Here is a 22,989-nt window from a genome sequence, read left to right on the forward strand (position 1 = left end):
TGTCAGCCTGCACACGAGCCGTTGTGAAAATAAAACTCAAAGAGGGTCCACGGTCTTTTCAATCGAAACATCATCATCATTTTTTAAAACTAGTTTAATAAAATGTGTTTTTACAAGTGTATACACTACTAAGAAATATTTAGAATATAAAGAAACAAAGTTCTCATGAATGCACAGAAGTAAGCTAAAATTGTTTGTCGGACGAAAGTTGGAAAGTCAGCTAGTGACCCCGTTCCGTCGAGATAGGCGTGCCGCACTTGTTTCTTACTTACTAATAATGAACTGCTTATTGAGCGCGCCGTTTAACCGCTAGTGCTTCGCATTACAATACTGCGAACATTTTACTACATAATAGTTGCTGCGTTTACTTCCACAGCATTCGTCAATAAAGTTATAAATAAAGTGCAATCCACTACGTCAATGTGGTATGGAGGCCTGATAGGTTAGCATACTCGAGTATGATCTATTATCAACAGAATATAGACATGGTAATTTCTGAAATTACGTGGAGCTCGGTGCCCGCTCAGTGTTATAGTTGGCCATTTGCATTCAAAAGTGAAATTTTGGCTTACTGCGTCAAGTTAATTTTGGATCTTAAAAAAATTGCGACAATAAGTGTTGAAGTATTAACTTAGTTCTTACACTACAGAACTTTAATGCAAGACAAAGAAGTTAAGAAAAATAAGAAACCTTGTGTATAAGAGCTTTAGAAAAAGAATATATATTTGGCATTTTCAATAACCACAAATGTGGCACTGTGTGATATTAAATATCAGAAAATACATTATTTTAAACGTAAAGTTAATACATTGGATAAAACCAATAACATCGTATAAAGTAATTTCTTAAAGATCTGACTAAAATCTTGTCTGTGTCAGTTTATGATGCAATTGCAAAGGACTGCAGTTCGATTAAAGGTGAGGGCGCCGAAGGATAACGAGCCTATTATATTGTACCGGTGCGAGACTAAACTAAGGCAAAATATTTATTGTTAATAGAGTTTTTATGACATTACGAGTACTGCCGTTTCGAGTACTTCCCCTATGATGGCATTTAACTTAAAGCTACGAGAGTTCAAACACGCTCTGAACTGGAAAAGAGCTAACGATCAACTTAAACGGTTTTTTGTGGTCAATTTTGCATTATCCTTTAAACAGTAGTGGGGAAAATATTCTTGAGGTTTAAAATTTTTAAATTCAAAATCAAATACACTATAAAAGGATTTTTACATATTTTTTTAGACTTTATCAATGATCATGTAATCATTTAGATGCTAGTGCAATGCAAAACCGTACACAGTTGTCAACTAAAGAGTACTCATTTTATAAATTATATAATTAACATGCTTCAAATATAAACCCATAAGAATAAAATAACAAAGAATAAAACTTAAGTATCAAAAAATTAGTCTTGTCTTCTACTTGTTTTAATATAAAAATGAAGTCAAAACTTTTTCACACGTTCTTGCTACTTCTTGCCAGATATCATAGCCGATATATGTAACTAGACCCTTGATATAATTATCAAAAATAACGTTGGTTTTAAAGTTTCATGTTATTGTAACGTTAAGAAGAATGGTGCACAGAACTGTCTCACACTCATAACTAGAAAGAAACCAGAGTGCTTGTAGTTATGATGATCAAACTAATTAGTCCTTGCTTTAACACAGCTCACTCAGAAGGTTATTGTTAAATTTCGAAGAAAACAAACGTGAGACTTTGTCAAAGTGAAAAATTTGAAAAGGATTCAACACGGGTTCGCGGTTATAGCGGAGACAGAACTGCCGCCAGTGGAACAGTAAAGGAAGGCGATATAATCACTTCCGTTTTAAGAAGGTATTATCGCAGTTAACACTAAAACACGCTTGTCTCTAAAAGCACAAACTTTATATACATTTTTACTATGCTACGTCTGATGGTTTTTTATAAAAATAGCGGCAATTGTTGCGATTTGCACGCTATATCTACAAAGATAGACGTAAAAGCTTCATTTATAAATTCCAGTACAACCCGAGGCAAGAACCATAATGGGTTGATGACGTAAAAGGATGTTTTCAGCGAGTCGGCAGCGTCGGCGGTCTGTTTATCGTCGGAGCACAGTTAGAGTTACACCCGGACTGGCCTATACTGAAATGCAGCTGTGAAAACACACAGAATTACTCCACTTCTAGCATTCGGAATAAATGTACGTACAAAGTGATGGGCCAGCTAGTTACGCAATCGGCGGCACGCCCACGTGAATGGTAACAGAACGATGAGTTATAAACAAAATTTACATGTGCAGACTTTTTAATTTTTTTTTCCTCCAAAATCGCTCGCTGTAACAATGTTTATAACATTTTACCTATTTAAGGGCTTTTATTGTAAAGGTTTTTATTGAAAACGTAAAGTAAGAAGTTGAAAATAGAAATGCGAAACATTCATCCTCTGCGATTGAACGACCGTACTCTATATAAGACATAATTATTTCATATTTGCATTCCGGCTATTAAATTATTTATTTAAAAATAAAAGAGCACAAGTGTTAGGGTATTGTAGTAACGTTACAACGGTATGGAAAATCTTAAACAGCTTTATTCGATAGACAACATTTTTGAAATTAATTCCGACCGTTCGCAAGATGAAAACTAATCAATATTTGTTTACGACACGCGTAATTATATAATGTAACGATGTTTTAGTTGAATTGTTAAACCAAATGTCAATAATGCTTATTAAAAAGGACAGAATAAGAAATGTTTATTATAATTCTTCCACACCGAGAACAGTTCTTACGTAACTAAAGTACCGCAGACGCTCAACAGTTATAAATAAACTTTTTCACACTAGTTTAATAAAATAGCTAGATTATCGTGTGTCTCACACGCGAGTTCAAATTAGCTGCACCAATAAATCTGAAAACACGTAGTGAACGCCGTCACTAGGGCTAGGATGACCAATCGGTCTTCTAAGTCCGCATTATTTTCCACGTGGCATTTAAGGCGAAACATTATTAGACTGTAGGGATGTATCGAACGTTGACAACATTGTATATTATATTTCACACAAGGCGTCTAACTAATATATGACATATTCATGTATCATATTATTTTAAAAGGAACTTATAGGGTAATAGTAATCATTGGATTACGAAAATTTCAAATAGTGTCAATCATAAAAAGCGGTATCATATTTTTTATATCCCAAAACAATTACTTAAGCGGGTCACCCTAACAGTAACCAATGTAAAATAGTGAAACACGCCCACTTCCCGGCAGCGTGGAGAGGAGCGTTAGTGCAAAAAGCAATAAAATGTGATAAATAGTGTCTTGTTACAACAAAATTATAGAAATTTCGTGAATTTTCAAGAAAATTCTTGGCAAAAATGTTTACAAGGTCGCCTAGGCAAGAATAAAGAAATTGCAAATAAAGTGCTTTCATGAATAGTGAGATATTAACTTATTCTTCTTAATGTGAATGCCACGAACATTTTTGTTTTCTTATGCAATCCCTGGTCGAGCAGTCCAAATTTTGTTATTCTTTTCAACTGTTCGATTTTAATAACGTAAGTAGACGTGGAAACATTTCAGATCGACCTTCCTATTCTAAATTTTACGTATTGTTTCTTCTTATAGAAGATTAGCTCTTTAGCCATGAAAATATCCTTTTATACGCTTAAAAAATACTTTTCATAATAATATAAAGTGACAATGCGACAAAAGCTATCAGCTGATCTTATTGACTATAAAATTGACTAAAATTAAGATCATTCAGCTTTCAACAAGGACCTTTTTAATAAAAATCAGCGTGATTAAATCAGTTTCCTTTACACATCAGTACTAAATCATAATGGGTAAACGGGAGTGAACATAGTGTGATTTCTATTTTTAAAGTTGTGATAATTTTCATTTTTAATCGACATCGATTCTTAGATATAAACTAATTTTTATTTCCTGCTAAAGTTTTTACTCTCTTATTATCAACAAACACGGAGAAGTTCATTAAAACATTTTAGATACTCCGGGGAAAATCTATAAACAGATTTTTAAATTTTATTCCTTTAATTGAAACTAAATGCGATGAAATAAGTCTTCGAGTAAAGTATCGACGAAAAGAGAAATCTCTTGTTGACCGAGTGCGGCGGCGCTGATGAACGAGCTTTTAAAATGTTACGATCTACAATAATTAAACAATTCTACTGAATCAATCAACCTCAGTTACTTACATCAGTTCTTAGACTAATGTATAATAGAAGTTTAAACGTGAATTACTTACTTTTTATTAGACACTAATTGAAAGTACATAAAAAATATTTTATCATAATAACAGAATCAATTAGAATCACACAACAAAAATTATCAGATAGGCTTTTTTATTTCGATGCTATTTTTGCAAAGCAAAGAATTAATTGAAGTAGTTGATAAAAATAATAAAATACCAAGACGCTTACTTCGACGTATTATATTATTAAAAATGTAAAGATAAGAGTTAATATTTTGAATTGGTCACAAGCTTGTTTCTTTTTGAGCACGAAATGTCTTAAATCCTATCACATAATTCGTATCTAAATCGTAGTTCGTATCAGTTATGGTAAATTGTTATATTTTTCGCAAGCAACAATAAACATTTGTCCACATAATGATTCAATCTAAATTGCGCAAATCGATCTAAAACATTCAGTGGTGATCCTTCATCATCCAGTCAGCCGATTATAAGTTGGTATGTTTTTAATCATGATTTTATGTAGCAGAATCGCAGTCTTGGAAATTGTCATGTTACAATATCTTCCATTAATGGACCGAAGCCTCCTTTAATTCTTTTTTTTTCCAAATTTTCATGTAAACAATTTTTTTTATAGTGAAACGTAAATGAGCTGATCCAATTAAGTGGCTCGATGTAATTGACTGGGACTAAAAGTGATTAAAAAGAGCGTCTCTCATGCATCTCGAGCAGGCAGGCACGGGTGGGATGACCACGCGGGCCATGCGAATAACAAACGAGCAAAGCGAGCGCTGTTTTAGGTCAACGTTGAATAAATACCAAACGGGTCGCTCGGACGCTTCCGGGGTTATTTCTGAACTTCGGAACGGCTACCGTGCCTACGCGACTTTTGCAATAATTTTGCTACAAACAATTACATGTTCAAGTAGATTACTACACTATTTTTTTCTTTTTAGACGGAAAAATGTTGGAACGAACAGCGCACGGTTGTAAGAGATTTCACTGGTGACTCTTTGGTGAGTCCGTTTAATTGGATAAGAAGGCGGTGGCTAGTTTAGGTGTCAAACAGCAGTGGATAAAAATTACTAGATATATTGTACAATGTGAAATCAATAGACGAGGCACTGGGAGATTAAATACTAAAACTCGGAAGCATATTGTTGATGGGAGCGCAGTTTCTTATACTTTTAGATAGTAAAAATCTAATAATATATTAGTAAAAAAAATGAAAAAGGAAAACTATTTACGAATGGGAATAAAATCATTGACAAAATATATTTCTTGTTGTAAAAGTAGGTTACTGTTAAAAAAGTCATATATACGTTAAAGAAGAAAACACATTTTCAACCGCGAGTATCAAGGCGTGGTGTTATTGTTATGCCAGCAGCGCTTAAATTCTGGTTAACTATTATGTTCAAAAATAACGGCGGACAGAATGGCGATCGTAAAAGGTTTGATATGTCAAAATGCAGTGTATTTTATGGAGCAATAAAATGTAATCGTTTCGACAGTGTAGTTTTTGAAGATCTCAGGGCTATAGCAACAGGTGGAAGCTGAGGCATGAATTTAATTAAGAACGAGAAACCGAATGAAATGTGAAACATGCACTGCACGTTTATATTGAGTGTAATTTGTATATATAATGAGAAATAGTACAAAGAAGCTTTTTGATGTAACAATTTTATGAAAGTGAAGTGGTAGGTGCAGCCAGACGCGGGCTAGAGATGTGTAGTAGATTCGGCGCAGATTGCGGAAGTGATCATTCGTATTTCGCAGAGCGGCACGGCCCGATTGCGTCGGTCGTCGTCTCAACTTCTATAATCTAAATAAGGAGCAAAAGTTCATTGGCCGCATTCGCCGACCGGGAAGGAAACATACAGAAACAAAAACTTGTCTATTTTACTGCCAAAACCTCTACTATATTCAAAGAATTGCGAACGAAGTAACGCGCACAATAACTTAAAAACTCGTTGAAGTTTTTTTATATTAAAAAAGGAAAAAAGTCAATAGACTAAATTTAATATTAGTTATAGAAGAAAAAAAGAGTTGATTTAAAAATCTTTTAACATTTAAGGTATATATTGGAAAGATAGAGAGTAAGGCATTTAAAATGATATTGGACCAATGTCTAACGGACAGATTCGCGACGCTGCTATTGAGCTCTGGTGAATTTTATTGACTGTCTGTGCAGTCCCTGTCTTAAATATGGCTCTAACAAATATTATTTTGTTTTGTTAAATTTCGCACGATCGGGCCCGTTCAATATAAATCTTTTAATTTTAATCTATCAAAATAATGTGTTTAGGAAATTCGATGTGCAGTCGCAAGACACATTAATGGGCGGCATTACAAAATGACGTTGCTCTTTGGCAAACGTCAGGGCGTGACACATAACTCGCGTAAAAGTATCAAGAATCATTTCATTGAAACAATGTCTTCCCAAAATGTAAAACAAGGAATAGTATTGTACTCAATCATGTTACGAAACGGTTAAGGCAGCATCAGTTCAATATTAAGTTTAAAAATATTAAATTAGAACCTACATTAATAGATCAACCGAGGTTCTAAAATATAAGAAAATACAGTTATTTAAATCTTCTTTTTTGTCACGCGTTGAAAGGTTATTTTTTTTTCGTTCACTGCCACTTTGGTCATAGGTTCGTTAGTCAAATCTTGGTTTTCGATATAGTCATTTCCAGTCCAACATCAAGACTTGGTGTATTAAGTATAAAATAATAAGTAATATAACTGGCGAATCAGAGATTATTTTACTTATTCAATCTGCCCTGCCTAGCGTTCCCATCTTTTCTAATACATCAATACAATTAAACTTTTTCTGTACGCGAAATATTACAATATAATTTACGTGTTTAATACTAATAGGTAGGAATGTTAATTAATTTCTGATAAAATCTAGATATCTATTTTGTTAGCGGTTTATGTTTTGGTGGTTTGTTTAAATATGTTTTACGCAGAACCGGTAAATGTGTCGCGGGTTGAACAGCATCGCTGGCGACTGGGCTGGGTGCCATCAAGTCTGTGAATGTTTGCTGCTTAAACAATTCATGGTGATCGAAAATAAAATACCCATGTGTCTTTTTTAAACATCTTAAGTAATGAAATCGGGTTAGGTGAGCCAAAAACCTGACAAATATGTCAGGGCAGCATTAAAAAGGTATCAAAACACTATTGCCACGGGCATGACTGAACTGTTAAAATGGTAGCAATACTTTGAACAGCAAGTGGTTTGCTAAGTTATTATTTAGGTAACAAAATATTGTCTCAATGGACTTTGATATAAAAATCTAAATAATAATGTTTAATATAAAAATGATAACATTAAAATAAGTTTTAATGTAAAAATCTAAAAAATATTAGTATAAAGAGAAATTTCGGTTAAAAAAATATGGTAGGCATTAATAATAGGACATCATTTTTTAATATAAAATTAAATGTTAAGCGACGGTTGTCCGCGAGATATGAACAAGAGCCGCTTGAGTTATTGGGCTAAAAGTATGAAAACTAAACGAGGAAAAATTTTGGAGCCGTTCCAAGCAGCTGATTGATGAGGATGGTCATCTTGTGCACGGCCAATCCCAAGCTTTTTCTTATTATTTAGCGAAGTAGTGGACGTTCTATTTCTGTGACGCGAAAAACAAGCCGCCATGAAATGTGCCGAACGCTTAGAAAAATATATGTATACGTGGGATTTTCTATTTAATTTTAAATTTTGTCGGTAAACATACAAAATATTTATTTCATTGGTTTTACGCAAAAGCAATTTAAGGAGATGTAGTATTCTTAAAAATGACCTGTGAAACAAAAGTAATGAAAAATAAACAAGATAATTTCCAGTAAAAAAAATGATTCCATTCATAATCGATGAAAAACAACTATTGATAAAAATAAACTAAAACAAATGTGCGGCAAATTATATTGACGAATACTAACGATTAAGAAACAATCATGTATTTCTGCTATAGTAACTACCCAAAGATTTTTGTTGTACAAAAAGAAAATAACCTCGGATTTTATTGCGACAATCATAGCGATACACAAAATATATTGGTATTATTTAGAAACCTAAAATAAAACTTGTTAAGCGTTTTTGCGCGCACTGCGGCGCTCGTTATATTAATTCCACTCCAAGCACATTCCTTACAAAACTATATTAATGTGTGCTAAAATATACCCTGGTCTTTTAAAAAAAATCTTACATTTAATGTAAAAAATGAAAGAATGGCTAAAATCTTCTTAATATTATTTTTAAAATGTAATTACACTGCGCTGCATTACTAAAAATATAATTTTAGAATTTGTGTTTCGCTTGTTTTCGGTTCCAACATATCACTGCGCACTTCTTCCCTATTTTTATAAAAAGTAAAATGATCTATTTTAGCTTCATATTATTAATTTAATAACACATAATTTAATAATAAATGAAATAGCTGACTAAATTATTTTAGTTGTTAATATTCGCATAAGCGAACTAAAATATTAACTACACCTATATCCTATTATTGTCGGGTATCTTATCAGATTCCGTGATTTCTTACAGACCAACTTATGGATGTTTTGGAATCTAACAGATGGTTGTCGACTGATACGATGAAAATAAATAGATTACAAAGGGACTGGTTTATTATGATGAAGAACAAACATTAATAAATTGAAGTAAAATAGGTGTTTTAATTGAAAATCAATAATAATCGTGTTTGTGTAAAGTTAAATTTCGCCGAAATATATCGATTTTTTTTCTTACCAAAGCTGAGTCAACTTAGGTTTAATCTTACAATTCCTTTCTATTCTTGGTTTTAGATCTAGAATTCAATGAACGTTATTAAATCTTATGATAGCGTTCACAAGTTTTTGGTTAATCAAAGTGGAGCTTGGTTATTTGACTCATTTGTATGGTTGATATCATAATGTACAAATAAAAATTGTTGGCCGGCTTTTCTTAGCATTATAAACCGTTAGTAGCGTACTTATATTAAGTCACGTTAAAATTAAATCGACGACTCAAAAGTGCATTTAAAAAAACCTATTCGAATAGAGATATCTTGAATTGGAATTCAATAAGGTTTCATTTTCGAATGCATAAATAAAAAGATGTTTTCATTAAATTTGTTTAGGATCAAATAAAGTTAAATATTTTTCTGAAGAGCTGATTTTTTATCAAAAAAACCTCCGGATAACAAAAAACATATGATCAGGTCAGATTATTTAATTTATCACTCATACACATAACTATAATAATGTCTAATTACAGTATGCCTTTTAACTAAAACCTCCCCTTGTTGTGTTGGCTAATGGTCTACGACTCATGCGAGGTTCAGCCTGCATAAATTGATTAACTTTACTATTGCGTAATAGCTAAAACTAAAGCTATGTACAATTTTCATACAGTACATTAAAATTTTCCAGATGGCACAATTCATAAGTTTATTACTGCCAAAATAATACTCTGTTTTTGTAAATGTAAGTGAGATTCACTAACAAAAATATTATTCTACAAAATTACAAATAAGATTTTAAAATGTATGATGATGATACGATGGCAACAGATACACAGACGAATTTCAAATTGAAGCCCGCTCGTTATAAAACAAATAATAAAACCATTTACTAGTGTAACGCACACGCGCATAATTTTTACATTGCTTACCAGTAAATTGGTGTTTATGTCTCAATCACGTATTAATAGAGTTATTGGTCTAATTCAAAATCGTTCACGGACAATCTAAAATTTTATGAGTTGAATCAGAACTTTTGCTAGGCATTATAATTAACTTTATAGCCACGACTTGTACATATTTTTAATGAAGAATCGGTATTTAAGTGAAATGTAAACAAACGACCAGTCTTTTTAACATTTAGTGCACAAGTCAATATTGCATCTTCGAGTCGATGGCCAAACTTTCTTTTGCTTTTCTATACGTGACTTGAAATTAAGAAGTCGAATTATTAGTACTTTATTATCATAATAAAAACATAGTAATATTGTTAAACTTTAATATATATAAAAATAAGTTTATTTCAATGTAACTATACGTGAATAATGTAAAACAATTGGTGACTAATCTTATAATGGTGTTTACCTTTTAATTTTTAATTAAACATCCAGTTTAACTGGTGAACTCTTGCAGGTTGAAAGGATACCCAAGTATTATGTATATAATATTATATGTTGATTAGAATAGGTAATTATCAATGAGTATACTTAGTATTAACGTAAGGACTAGTAGCAAATATATAGCAGCACAAATGTTTACGCAGTAACATTTACATCATGAATTATGGAGATTTAGTTCATTAATTCCAATAGTCTTTGCACTAGAATTAAAATAATAATCTTGATTGAAATGCATGGTGCATATTGCTTTTGTTTGCAACTAATTAAGTGATGTTTGTACGAGTTTGTCTCCGCACTCACCGAAACGTCGAGAGCTTGCCAAACGTTTAGCCATTCAGTGAAAAGGAACGTGAAGGTTAATTACCTGAAAATATTAAAAAAAACAATTAGTATATTTGTATCCTTTTAAACGCGCAACTATTGTCATTTTCGTTTCATTCTGTCTCTCAAAGATATATCTAAGGGTAATTTATGATTTGAGTAGTCATAATGGACAATGTTCATAAAGGAACTTAACTGTGAAAATTGATTGATTGGATATGAACATGTATATTTTTAATCACTACTTACCAAAATATAATTAACGTTCATAGATAATGAAAAAACTCAGGATAAATCTATAATGTAAATATTATTCATGCCCACATTACACAGTCCACAAAGACAGTGCTGGTTTCTTTTTGTAATTTTATCTTGTTTTTTTTTTACAGTTTATTAATTATTAAATAATATACAAATGAGTTAAGTAAAGAAATAGAAATGAAATTACAAAATTAAAATATTAGAATATTCAAAACAATAAAAGCAAGAGTGGCGCGGTTTTACGGTGTACCCACGCATCAGGCGCCAACGTGCGGGTGTCTGAACAGTTATGTAACAACTTCGTCGCTGCCCAAACAACAATGTATTTACATGTAAACATCTATGTATATTGGAACATTATTTCTACCGTTACAATTATTTTAGTTGCTTAACTACCGGGCATTGGGTAAATATTCGGTAGTGATTATTATAAACGCGTTCTTTTAGCATTTCTTTTAGCAGATCTTATCGTAAGCCTATTTTTAACCACTGCTATCATCTTAAAAACTTTGACGAGAGCATGGTTCATCTGAAGGAAGGAAATCCGACATTTCTACGCAATGGCTGCAACAAATAGATATGAATTTGGTATACATCTTTTGAACAGCAGTTATTAACAAACAATATTTATCGGAAAAATTCTCAACATTAGATTATACATACGTATTCATAATGTAAATACAGAATTCAAAAAACGATTCGTCTAAAAATATGGGCATGTATATGCGTTGTCGTCACAAGCAATCGCAAAAAAAGAAACTGTTGGTTAGTTCACCTGTGGACCGCTTTATAGGTCAGCCGCCTAAGTTCGTTAGTCTCTGGACTGACATTATTTTCGCTTACGGCGCGGCCCGTATCGACAAGCCAAAAGGATCGGTCATTCTGGCGAAGTACCAAGGAACGCGGCGCACACCTAACTAATGTGCATTACGAGACCCAAGTTGGCATTTTGGGCGGCCGTGTCACCTCGTATCGGCCGACGTCTCGTTGCTGTGACGACATTAGCGGGTTCTGACTACACATTTAATGAGCTACGGTATGGATGAGTACCCCCGGACAGGGAAAAACAACTCTTTTATCGCATACTGCTGTTACAGCGACCGTTTTGAGAGAGAACTGAGCGAATGTCATAACTCTTGAAAATCTTATCTAAAATAAATTTAAAAGTTAATTCTTAAATGTAATAGAAAAATCAATTTTCACAATCTTTAAAATATTTTAAAATTATTTTTTCTTATAAACTAAAATTTCATAGACAATCTGTGAGTTCTTCATACGGGATAAAAAATTATAGTATTAAATCCGTTACATAAATTATCAATCCTACGAAATAAAAAAAAATTGGATGAATATACTTCAAGCTTGGAATGTTGAACTATACATGTTGATTGTATTCAGCATAGACGTTTCCCTGGCACACAATCAAAACAATAATGTTATGAGTGAATCGAATGCACCTTTCGAACGTATATTAAGTGTTTCGCAAACGCATATGCACCATATTTCCATCGGCGGGCGCATCGAGCCATTGCGAAATTCGCATGCGAACGCCAAGCGCGACGCACCCGGTGCACGATAGCTGGGCGGCGGATGACGCCCCCAGATGACACCGCGCAGACAGAAATAAATTCGCAAACTAAACAAATCCAGTATTTCCGGCTGCCTTGCGAGCACTGACACAATTAAACGATTCCTCAGATATCTTAAAAGGAACGCATCTACTTATGAAAACTTTTTCACACTCTATGACTTTTAGATCTACTGTTTAAAGAAAAAGGCAAAAATACAGAACGCTAAAATTGTTCGTTAATACAGCGACAGGCTGACACCTTTGGAATTGGGTCTTACGATTGAAGACGTTGGCTTTTTCTAAGTGATATGATATTTTATATTCTCACTAAGGGAGAAAAAATACTGAAAAAGACTCAACATCCACCAACTCAAGACTTTGTGACACGCGACATAAAAAAGACTAAGACAAACCCAAATATTATCAAAGAATAAAGGTGATTAATTAATGGTTCTAGAAACGTCCTATGTATTCACCCATGAGGAGGACAATGTTGTTAATAAGATCGTCGAAAGACGCTGGATGCAGGCCGGATGCCACTAGTCTAATTGTAAATAAATGGGAGAGTCCTACGAACGGCAGGGCAGTGTGCATCTTTTTGTGGTAAAAAAGTGGTTAATGTAGTAAGTCCTAGACAAAAAGCAGTCCAGCGAAGAATTTTTTTGCTCTCAGACAATGTTAAAGATCAATTGTATATGTATCATAAATCCAAAGTATTTGGACTTTTGAACACTTAAAACATAGCCAAATTACTATTGAGATATTTTCAGAACATGAATACCATTCCCTCCATGAGTGGTAAATGCTGAATCGTATTAGCATATTCACTGTCACTGTGCAACGCGCATATAGGTCAGAGCAATTTATTGAATACAGACCGAGCACTTAGACTGAACGTAATAAATCGCAAATTAACACAACTTTTAAAAGATGCCAAACAGTTTCAATGACAAGAAGAATATAAATCATAAGAAGTTAAAATTTCAATAAGTAGACTTTTTAAAGAAAAAGAGTTAAATCTTAAGATATTGAAAAGGTGTTCAAGGAAATATTTAATAAGTATAGTTATATACTGTGCTCAGCAACCGTTTCTCATGTACAGCACACTTAATTCGAGACGAGTGAACGTGACGTGCCCCTGTGTCTCAAATACAAAATATGTATAATAAAAAATTGTATATTTCAATTTATTCATTTTTACCGCGGCACACTTGTATCCGACCTATGGCATACAGGTTGCGGAACACTGGTCTGAAGACCGGTGTATTTTACAACATAAAGGTTTTTTTAAAACAATGATTACTCATTATTAAACTGTATATAGTATCTTTGTATATACATCAACTGGTAATTGAGTCTAGGCATTACAATCGGAAAAATAATTGGTAGATTGGCGTGGTAAATTTAATTCAAATTCATTATAGTCAATGTATCTGCAGCTTTTTAACAGGATTTCTTTTTTAAAAATGAAGATCGATCAATAATCTCCTCATTTTTTTTTTTGACTATGATTATTATAATATTACCGACGTATGACTATTATTAATGTATCTGAAATTCATGACATGGTGATATTCCAGCGATATCGGTGAGATAATTGAGGTTTTATTTTTATTATCATCTATATAAACAAAAAAACCCTATGTTATTTTAATGATTATATTTATAAACTTTCTATTGTGGTCGACATTAGTAGCGGTTTAAGAATTTTGGCAAGCACGCTCGTCTGACACCTTAAATAGTTTCGTTTATTGTCACAGCATTTACATTGATTACGAGCTCACATATAAATAATGTGGTTTAAGCCATTTAATTGATTGCTAATATGTTTATCACTAAGAAAATTTAAATAATATTGATTTAATGTTTTTAATAAGTTTTTTCGTATATAGCCTATACATTTCAATGCGTGAAGTTCACTACGCGGGTGCATTAGGTATTAACAGTTGTTACGTTTTACCAATTTTTAACTTAGAATAGACCGGTCGTTTATGGCGATCATTTGTAACCAATCTCGATCTTATAACATTCATACATAGTGAATACACATCATACAAAAATTGTACAGCTTCATATCGAAGATAAATTATCACGTCTCATTAAAGAATCGATAGAGACAGGGGCGTTTAGTATCAACTATGCAATTTTATCTAGAAAAATATTTAAAAAAATGTTACAATTTAAGTTTTTAAAATAAAAGAATAATGTCTACGTTATGGTTCACTAAAAACTAGTTTAGGAAAATGAAAAAGAAATCTTTATTTCAACATATAAATGTGCAGTTTACACAGAAAAGTCAAACGTTTCCTACGCTTTACGCTGACCCACTTTAAAACATCGGTGTTAATTAACAAAACTATACTAGACACTTAAAATGTTAGCGTTGAATAATGGTGAGCTTGTCACATATGTTATAGTAAGATCCAAACAAGAGATTTCCAAGTGTGAGTTAATACAATTCACTATATACTTTCTTGCAACATAAAGCAATAGTCAGGGGTGGCAAATTAATGAAATGATACACGCTTTTTTTTAAATATAATATGATTATAAAATACATTAACGGTTAAACTCACTTATTTGAGATAATCGAGGAAATAATTATCGAACCATCGTTCAATATTTCCAAATACTCTTACCCACGTGTTAAGTATAATAATTTTATCCTTATGCGACTACATCACTTCAAGATGAGTAGTAACAAAAATATATAATGTACGTGGTATTTTATCTTTTAAGCAAAATTAAATGACACAAATCTTTAACTTCTTATTATTAAAATGTATCGTTCCATCGAGTTGGGTAAACTATTTTTGAAGATGGCCGAAATATGTCCACTTGCAACATAGTGAATGGATGTCACATAACTGTCCTAATTAAAATATTTGTAATTAATGTGGAATACTGTCTTTGACCAACTAAAATCGTAAACTATTTGTCAATGTTATTATTATAAAAATAAGTTAAAGTTACTTTATCGTTTTAATGACTGCTATTGAATGTTACATCGATATACTTCTTTATTTGCCCTGTGAATTAGGACGTCTACAGCAAATACACAGGGCCTTTGGATCTGTCTTGGGCCCCTTGTTTTACCTCGCTCGTACACTTCTACTAGAATATTGCGGTGCTTTGATTGTTTGGAACCAGTCAGTTACTCCTGTTTTTGACACGAATTTTCCACGTAAAGTGAATTTGTGAATTCGGTCCACCTGTTGTGAGCCTATGAAAAGTGGTGTTAAATACATAACTTTTAATAGCTTGACTAAAAAGATTCATTAAATTCATCGCTTTACTTTCAAGAATGCGACATCCCAATTTATTTCTTTATTGCAAATGGGACGGATGGTACTTAGTGGACAGTAAGTGAAATGGGATTAAAAATCTCAAACGCTTATGTTACACCGATTTCGTGTAATACAAACCAAAAATTTCAAACGTCAAAGCTTATCAGCAACAGATAAGAGATGATGATGCTACGTCGCGTCAGTTTATTTTTCACGTTAGTTACGGCGCCCTCAAACGCACTACTATATCTTATATCGCCTATGGCGAGAGAGCCCTAATACATTTAACACGATCCGTGACACTGCAATTTTCGAATATTTTCCTTCCAGGACTCGTGGGGTGTATATGACCCACACTTTAAAAATTAAAGAAATCGTTTAAGACGTATGCTTTACACTTTTTCAATACTGCAAAGCTATAATTAGCGGGAGAACATTATAAATTTAAATATGCATTACGTACGCGCATACATTATGCGAAGTTATCTATATCCGACCCTACAATTCATTTTTTAAGAATCCGCCGCTCCTTTACAATGATAACTGCAAATGGCCTGAATGACAAGTGCAGCCGGAGGTCGTATGCGCCCAACATGGCATGGAATGTGTTAAATGTATAATATAACATGATTTTTACGTATATTTCATAACTACCGTTATATGTAAAACTTTATTTTCATATTTAGCCTTAAAATAATAAAACAAATAAATCATATCGTCTGTTTGCCAAGCAATTGCATTAATCGCTGTCATTACATTTGGCAGCTGTTGCAAGCAAGCTTTCAACAATATTAAAATATAATTTAGATGTGTAAACTTACTATTTGTGATATAGGATTATTTTCAATGTTAACTATTTTGAAGAAAAGGGAAAAACACTTGTTTAGTACATGATTTCTTAGCTCGTTTCCATTCTTATTGTATTAACTAAAAATAGGGTTAAGTTCGAGCTGGCAATAATATTTGTTATTGAATTAGTAAATACGCCGCTTATTCAGAAGACATTTCTAAGATCTAATTAAATTATCTCGTAGAGACTCACTTATGAATCTGTACGTAAAAAAATTAAAATTTCATTCATAGTTTTTGTTCCTCAATGATGACTTCAGAAAATACGCTTTGTATTTTCTTGTTAGCCCCGAAGTGTATATGATTCTTGCCACCATATAATCGTGGCAAATGTAATAAAATCGTTGGCCTTGCTTAAATGGCTCCAATGTAACAACAGATAGTATCAAAAGAAAGGTTAAATTCGATTATTTAAACTACTAATAAACCATAATTATAAGTAGCTTTCCTTAGAAGTGCTTTTATTTATTACTAATACAATTCATTATCAAAACGTTATTAGAATGTCATGTATAGTAAAAGGTTGTCAAATATCTCCCTTCCGCCTTTTTGTCTTTTGAATTTCGCGGCTATGTACAAAGCGCTACAGAGCTCGTATCTGGCAATACTATACATAATTTGAAAGGTCTTGACATAACCTACAAAACGACGCTATGCATGATTAGTTTGGATATTGCGTTCAACAGTTATAGACGTGTAAACATGGAGTTCACTAACGCCGAAATTCGCGCTATTTTAAAGTTTTCCTTCGTTAAAGGCAAATCCGCTAGAGAAACGTTCCGTGAGATTAATGGTGTTTTGGGGGATGGTACTCTATCACTTCGAACCGCGGAGGAATGGTTTCGACGATTCAGAGCCGGCGAAAACGACACCATGGATAAGCCAGCCGGCGGAAGACCTGTGACGACAAATACCGATCAAATCATGGACTACATCGAGTTAGACCGGCATGTGGCATCTCGTGACATCGCCCAGGAGATGGGAGTTAGTCACCAAACCATTTTAAACCATCTGCAGAAGGCTGGATACAAAAAAAGCTTGATGTTTGGGTGCCGCATGATTTGACGCAAAAAAACCTTCTGGACCGAATCAACGCCTGCGATATGCTGCTGAAACGGAACGAACTCGACCCATTCTTGAAGCGGATGGTGACTGGCGACGAAAAATGGATCATATACAACAATATCAAGCGAAAACGGTCGTGGTCGAAGGCCGGTGAATCGTCCCAAACAGTGGCCAAGCCGGGATTGACGGCCAGGAAGGTTTTGCTGTGTGTTTGGTGGGATTGGAAGGGAATCATCCACTATGAGCTGCTCCCATATAGCCAGACGCTTAATTCTACCATCTACTGCGAACAACTGGACCGCTTGAAGCAGACGATCGACCAGAAGCGTCCAGAATTGGCCAACAGGAAGGGTGTAGTGTTCCACCAGGACAACGCCAGACCACACACTTCGTTGATGACTCGTCAGAAGCTACGGGAGCTCGGATGGGAGGTTTTATCACATCCACCATATAGCCCGGACATAGCGCCAAGTGATTACCACCTGTTCCTGTCCATGGCGAACGCCCTTGGTGGTATAAAGTTGAACTCAAAAGAGGTTTGTGAAAAGTGGCTGTCCTAGTTCTTCGCAAATAGGGAGGGGGGCTTCTACGAGGGAGGTATTATGAAGTTGCCATCTAGATGGAAACAGATTATCGAACAAAACGGCGCATATTTGAACTAAATCCGATCATTGTAACACTTTTTATAAAGCATTGAATAAAGAGCAAAAAAGCGGAAGGGAGATATTTGACAACCTATTATTATAAATGTGAAATAATGTTAAACAGTTGATTTTAATTAGATATTTTTAATTGTACTTGTGTGCCGTGATAAAAATATGCGTGCCATCTCTGCTGTCGGCAGACGCCTGCTGCAAGGCATAGGCCTTCCCCAAAGATCGCAACGATGACCGGTTTTACGCTGCCCGCATCCAGCGACTCCCCACGACTTTGACATGGCGTCGGTCCACATAGTGGAGGGCCTGTCCGCTCCGCATCTACCTGCTCATGGACGCCGATCGAGAACCTTTCAGACCTAACGGCCAGCGCTTGAATGTGCGTTGTGTCCCGCCCACTGCCACTTCAGACGTGCAAATCTTAGACCTACGTCGGTGACATTGGTTCTTCTGCGGATTCTCACAAATAATCTTAAACTTATTATTTATTGCATACATATATATTACTTGATGAGCACCGCCCGGCTTTACGTAGCCCGCATTGACTTTTGTGTAGTATTTCATAAATTTAATTTTTGATAATGTTTACAGGTCAAAAAAATATTAAGGCTAAGTTTTATATCAGAGCATAGCTTAAAAATATGTTATTTGTTTAATGCACGCACCTCATTCCTTTCCTTGAGAGTTGAATTTCTGAAATTTTTTAAAACTTAACTGACTTTTACATTGCTGCTCGTCTCTAATCCCGAAATAGTTCCAGAGATATAGAGATGAGTCGGTATATTATATATATATATATATATATATATATATATATATATATATATAAAATACTACCAGTACTTGGACTTTTATTAAGGGCATAATTAAATTTCGATTTATCGATTTTAATTACATTATTCTTTTTTATTGCTTATATTTAAAATATTATTGCAATTGGTGGCATTAAATAAATAGCGCCAAAGCGCAATAAATTGCAATGTTTTGGTCACAATTATCGCTACTCCGCGTTCCAATATTATAATAAAATTAATGTTTGTCTCATATTCTCCTCAATACGTAGGACCTTAAATTGTTATCAAAAATGTTTCACCTCGTAATGTTGCTGCTATATAACAACTTTTGTAACTCTTTCATCTGACCTTCAAACGTGTACAAATTAAAACGAATAAACATTAATAAATTCTGATAATTTATTTAAAACAAAAACAATTATCTATTCTCTTTCAACATCCAGGGTAAAGAAGTTACATACAAGAAAGCTAGCAGGAGAAGTCTATACGACAAGAATACCATTAGTAATGCGATTCTAATATATATTTCCGTACATAATTCTGCAAACTTATAAAGGTAACTACTACTTCTACCTTTGTATATATATAACCGACTTCTACAGCCGAAGTGAGTAGCGCAAGCATGGCTTTATTTCGGTTAGGAATCTAGTGCTAGCTACTGAAATAATTGGACCAATAAGAAGTACCTACGGTAGTGCTGCGTCGAATAATACTGTAATTATCCTGCTCCTTTCATAACTTTATGATAAAAGAAAATTAAGTATAGTCAAGTTCACAAAATATGTTTGTTAATTAATATTGAATCTTGTTATCTCTGTAACATTACAGCAGGTCATATTAATAAAGTAAAAATTCTTAATCGCAAGTATTTGCGAATGTCTGGTGCAACGCGTCTGTTACGCATCATGTAAACATGCTGCCGTTGCCTGTATGAGGTATCAAAGTGCTATAATTAAATTTATGTTGCAAATCTTTTATTGAAATTGCATAATATAGGCAATAGCTTTAATGGAGCTGTTGGATATTGATGTAGAAAATTTAATTCATAATAATCGATTTAATAAGAATTTATAATTGACTTCTTTTTTTTTCTTTTTGTAAGCTGAATCCTATTCCAGTGCATAATGACTTATTTAATCTTTATCTTACTTTAACAGGACATAAAAGTACATCAGAGGTAATAGGAAAAAAACAAAATAAAAAGACCAGTCTGTCGCTAACGGCGATATCTTCCAGGCAAATATTGGACTGAGTTGGTTGATAAGGAAGAAAGAAAAGTCATCAAATGAAAGGATTTATTCCATACGGAAAATCTCTTTTATTTCATAGGATAAAGCTTCATCAGGAAAAAAATACATTTTCAACTCGTTTATGACTTTATACTGGATATCAAAATGAGTAGATAAATATGCAGCTCCAAGGAGTGTATAGTTGAAATTGAAAGTGGTAAGTACCATCGAACATTTGCCAGTGCAAGACGCTGTTGGCGATAACGGCAATATACGGTGTACATAGGCCTGTCAGTGTACCACGCTCCATCCAATGACATTTCTCCATAAATGATAATACATAATAAAAGAAAGCCCGCGAGCGTTCACATTACATAGCTAATAAATTTTATGCTTAGTGATAAACCACTTGGCTGTAGAGTATTATATGGTAAGAATATCTCCAATCGCAGTCACGGAAACCTTAGCAAAGCCTCAAAATGCACCGGCGGGTACGCGATAACTTTCTGTTTAGCGTACAAATTAGTCTTCTCAGTTGATCACTCCTATCTCTGGCTATCATTGCGACTCCACAACTATATACTTTTCTATTTATCAGAAGGCTTCCCACCTGACATTTAGGTGATGTGTTTGGATAGAATAGTTTAAAGTTGGATGGTAGATCATAAAAACACACAACGAGGTCAAGGTAAAATTTGGAATGAGGACGTCTCCACTAATTACTTTTCTGGAACAACACATTTTGCTATACAGTAAAAGGTAGTATTTTTAGAAGAAAATAAGAACACATGCTGATTCTAGAGGCAAGAATTATAATAAAAAAAAGGAATGATTAATCCAAATGAAAGAATTGAGTTAAAGACCAAGTTATGCTAGGTAAACCTAAGGCCACAAATACGAACCTGAAAAACAACAATTGGTTAACATATGAATTACACAACCACAGACAGTCAGTGCCAAAATTCTATTTGTAACGATATATCGAGCCGAGTATATTTAACCGGCGACCATAAAATGTCCAATACTGTCCTCAACAGGGATCGAGAAACGGTACGTCCACCACGATTGTTAACTCTTCAACCACTGAATTTTAACAAGAGTAGGAAATAACGATAAGACAACAACTTCGACTCCTTTGGCGTAAAAGTGTTCATTTCGTTCATAGTCTACATTTCTAATATATTGTATATTTATGGAAAGGTTTCTTTATAAATTAATTAATGACAATTTGTTGAGTTAATATTTAAATCTCTTCAAGAGAAATGATACAGTATTATAGTGAATATTGAAAATTTGTACAATAGGATTAAGAGGAAAGGCTTTGAAAAGTAACAATGAGGTAAGCATGGATGTTTATCAGATTTAAATTGAACGATATGGTTTTAATTACACAATGTACGACGAGCTTCACTTCTCAGAATAATTATGACTTTGTTTGCGATTCCCCAAAACAAACGTTCCGTGCTTATGCGCGACAGAATTACCTACAACCTAAACGCCAACGCGCGCCGCATAAATAGATTTATTTTCGTGGTGCTAACTCATGGCTTTTATATTTTAACTGTTAGTAGTTTTGGTTTGAATTGTCTATATAAAAATATAATAAATTTTCATTTCATTTTATTTATTAAATATAATAATATCAATATATATATAGATATGGGAGAGTAATTGAAACATTTTATTTTAGAAAGTTAATACGGAGTATAGAGAACTGTGTAATAGTTTCTCACATAAATACTTGAGAACACATAGAAACTAATAAACTTGGAGCTACATTTTATATAATTACGGCATAAACTATGTTAGAACATTTATAGCTAAAAAACATTTTACATATTATCTTATAATAATTATGTGGCATTCAAAAATATTTAAAATACTATCAAATATACCAAAGATCGGGGAAAATTACTTTTTTTATAACATTAAGTTATTTTAGTGTAAACTACCCAACCCAATCATATGTATTATCTGCTATGTAACTTGTTTTTTTTCGTTGTTACTAGTGCTAGAAGCTATCATAGTAACAGTTGAATGATTCCAGTTAGTGATTAATTTTAAAAATGAAGTGTTTATATTCAATAGAGATAAATACAAAAGCGTGCTGGTGGATCGGATAAAATATTTCACATACGCTGATGTAATGACGTAACAAAAAAAGTGAATACACGAAGGTACGTTCGACAGTCAATGTGCATCTGCTTATGAGCTTTTCGTTACGTAAGTTGTCCCAGTGTAGCCATTCCAGGCACTATTTATATGCGCTTTCCTTTACCGACGTTCCGTGACACATATAATACACTTCAGTGACTAAGGACAGTCTAAAGATAATTTTCCTGCTGTTTAACACGCCCATTAGGTTAGGGGTTTCGGACGCCCGTCAAATTAACGTTCTTGCTTTATTTCATGATCTTCATTTTTATAACACTTTTGATAGTTAAAAGTAATATAAACAAACATAGTACTTTCCATTATTCTAATCGGCAAGACTATTTTTGTAAAATTAATTTTTAAATTGTTATGCTTTTAAATAGTTGGAAGTTTTTTCTTTTAAAAATCTTACTTTCATTGAGTAAGGTACCTTGACAAGTGCGCCTCACGCCTTTTGGATTATCTAATAAA

At 33.4% G+C, this 22,989-nt stretch overlaps 1 protein-coding gene across 2 annotated transcripts in view; it reads right to left on the minus strand.

The window, feature by feature from the left end:
* Window positions 1-22,989, minus strand: part of Mrtf (Myocardin-related transcription factor) — a 43,261-nt gene that overhangs the window by 15,465 nt on the left and 4,807 nt on the right. Inside the window, exon 2 of one of the 2 annotated variants that reach the window (XM_068762321.1) lies at window positions 10,633-10,696. The exons of the other annotated variant lie outside the window; for it this stretch is intronic. Coding sequence (XP_068618422.1) covers window positions 10,633-10,666 — 34 coding nt within the window. The 5' untranslated portion in view covers window positions 10,667-10,696. The remainder of the gene's footprint in view (window positions 1-10,632; window positions 10,697-22,989) is intronic. 2 annotated transcript variants of the gene reach the window in all.

This window comes from Battus philenor, unplaced genomic scaffold (assembly GCF_028537555.1).
Source record: "Battus philenor isolate CCGP_79_NKW_IND1 unplaced genomic scaffold, ilBatPhil1.0.hap1 SCAF_16, whole genome shotgun sequence".
Classification (NCBI taxonomy): domain Eukaryota; kingdom Metazoa; phylum Arthropoda; class Insecta; order Lepidoptera; family Papilionidae; genus Battus; species Battus philenor.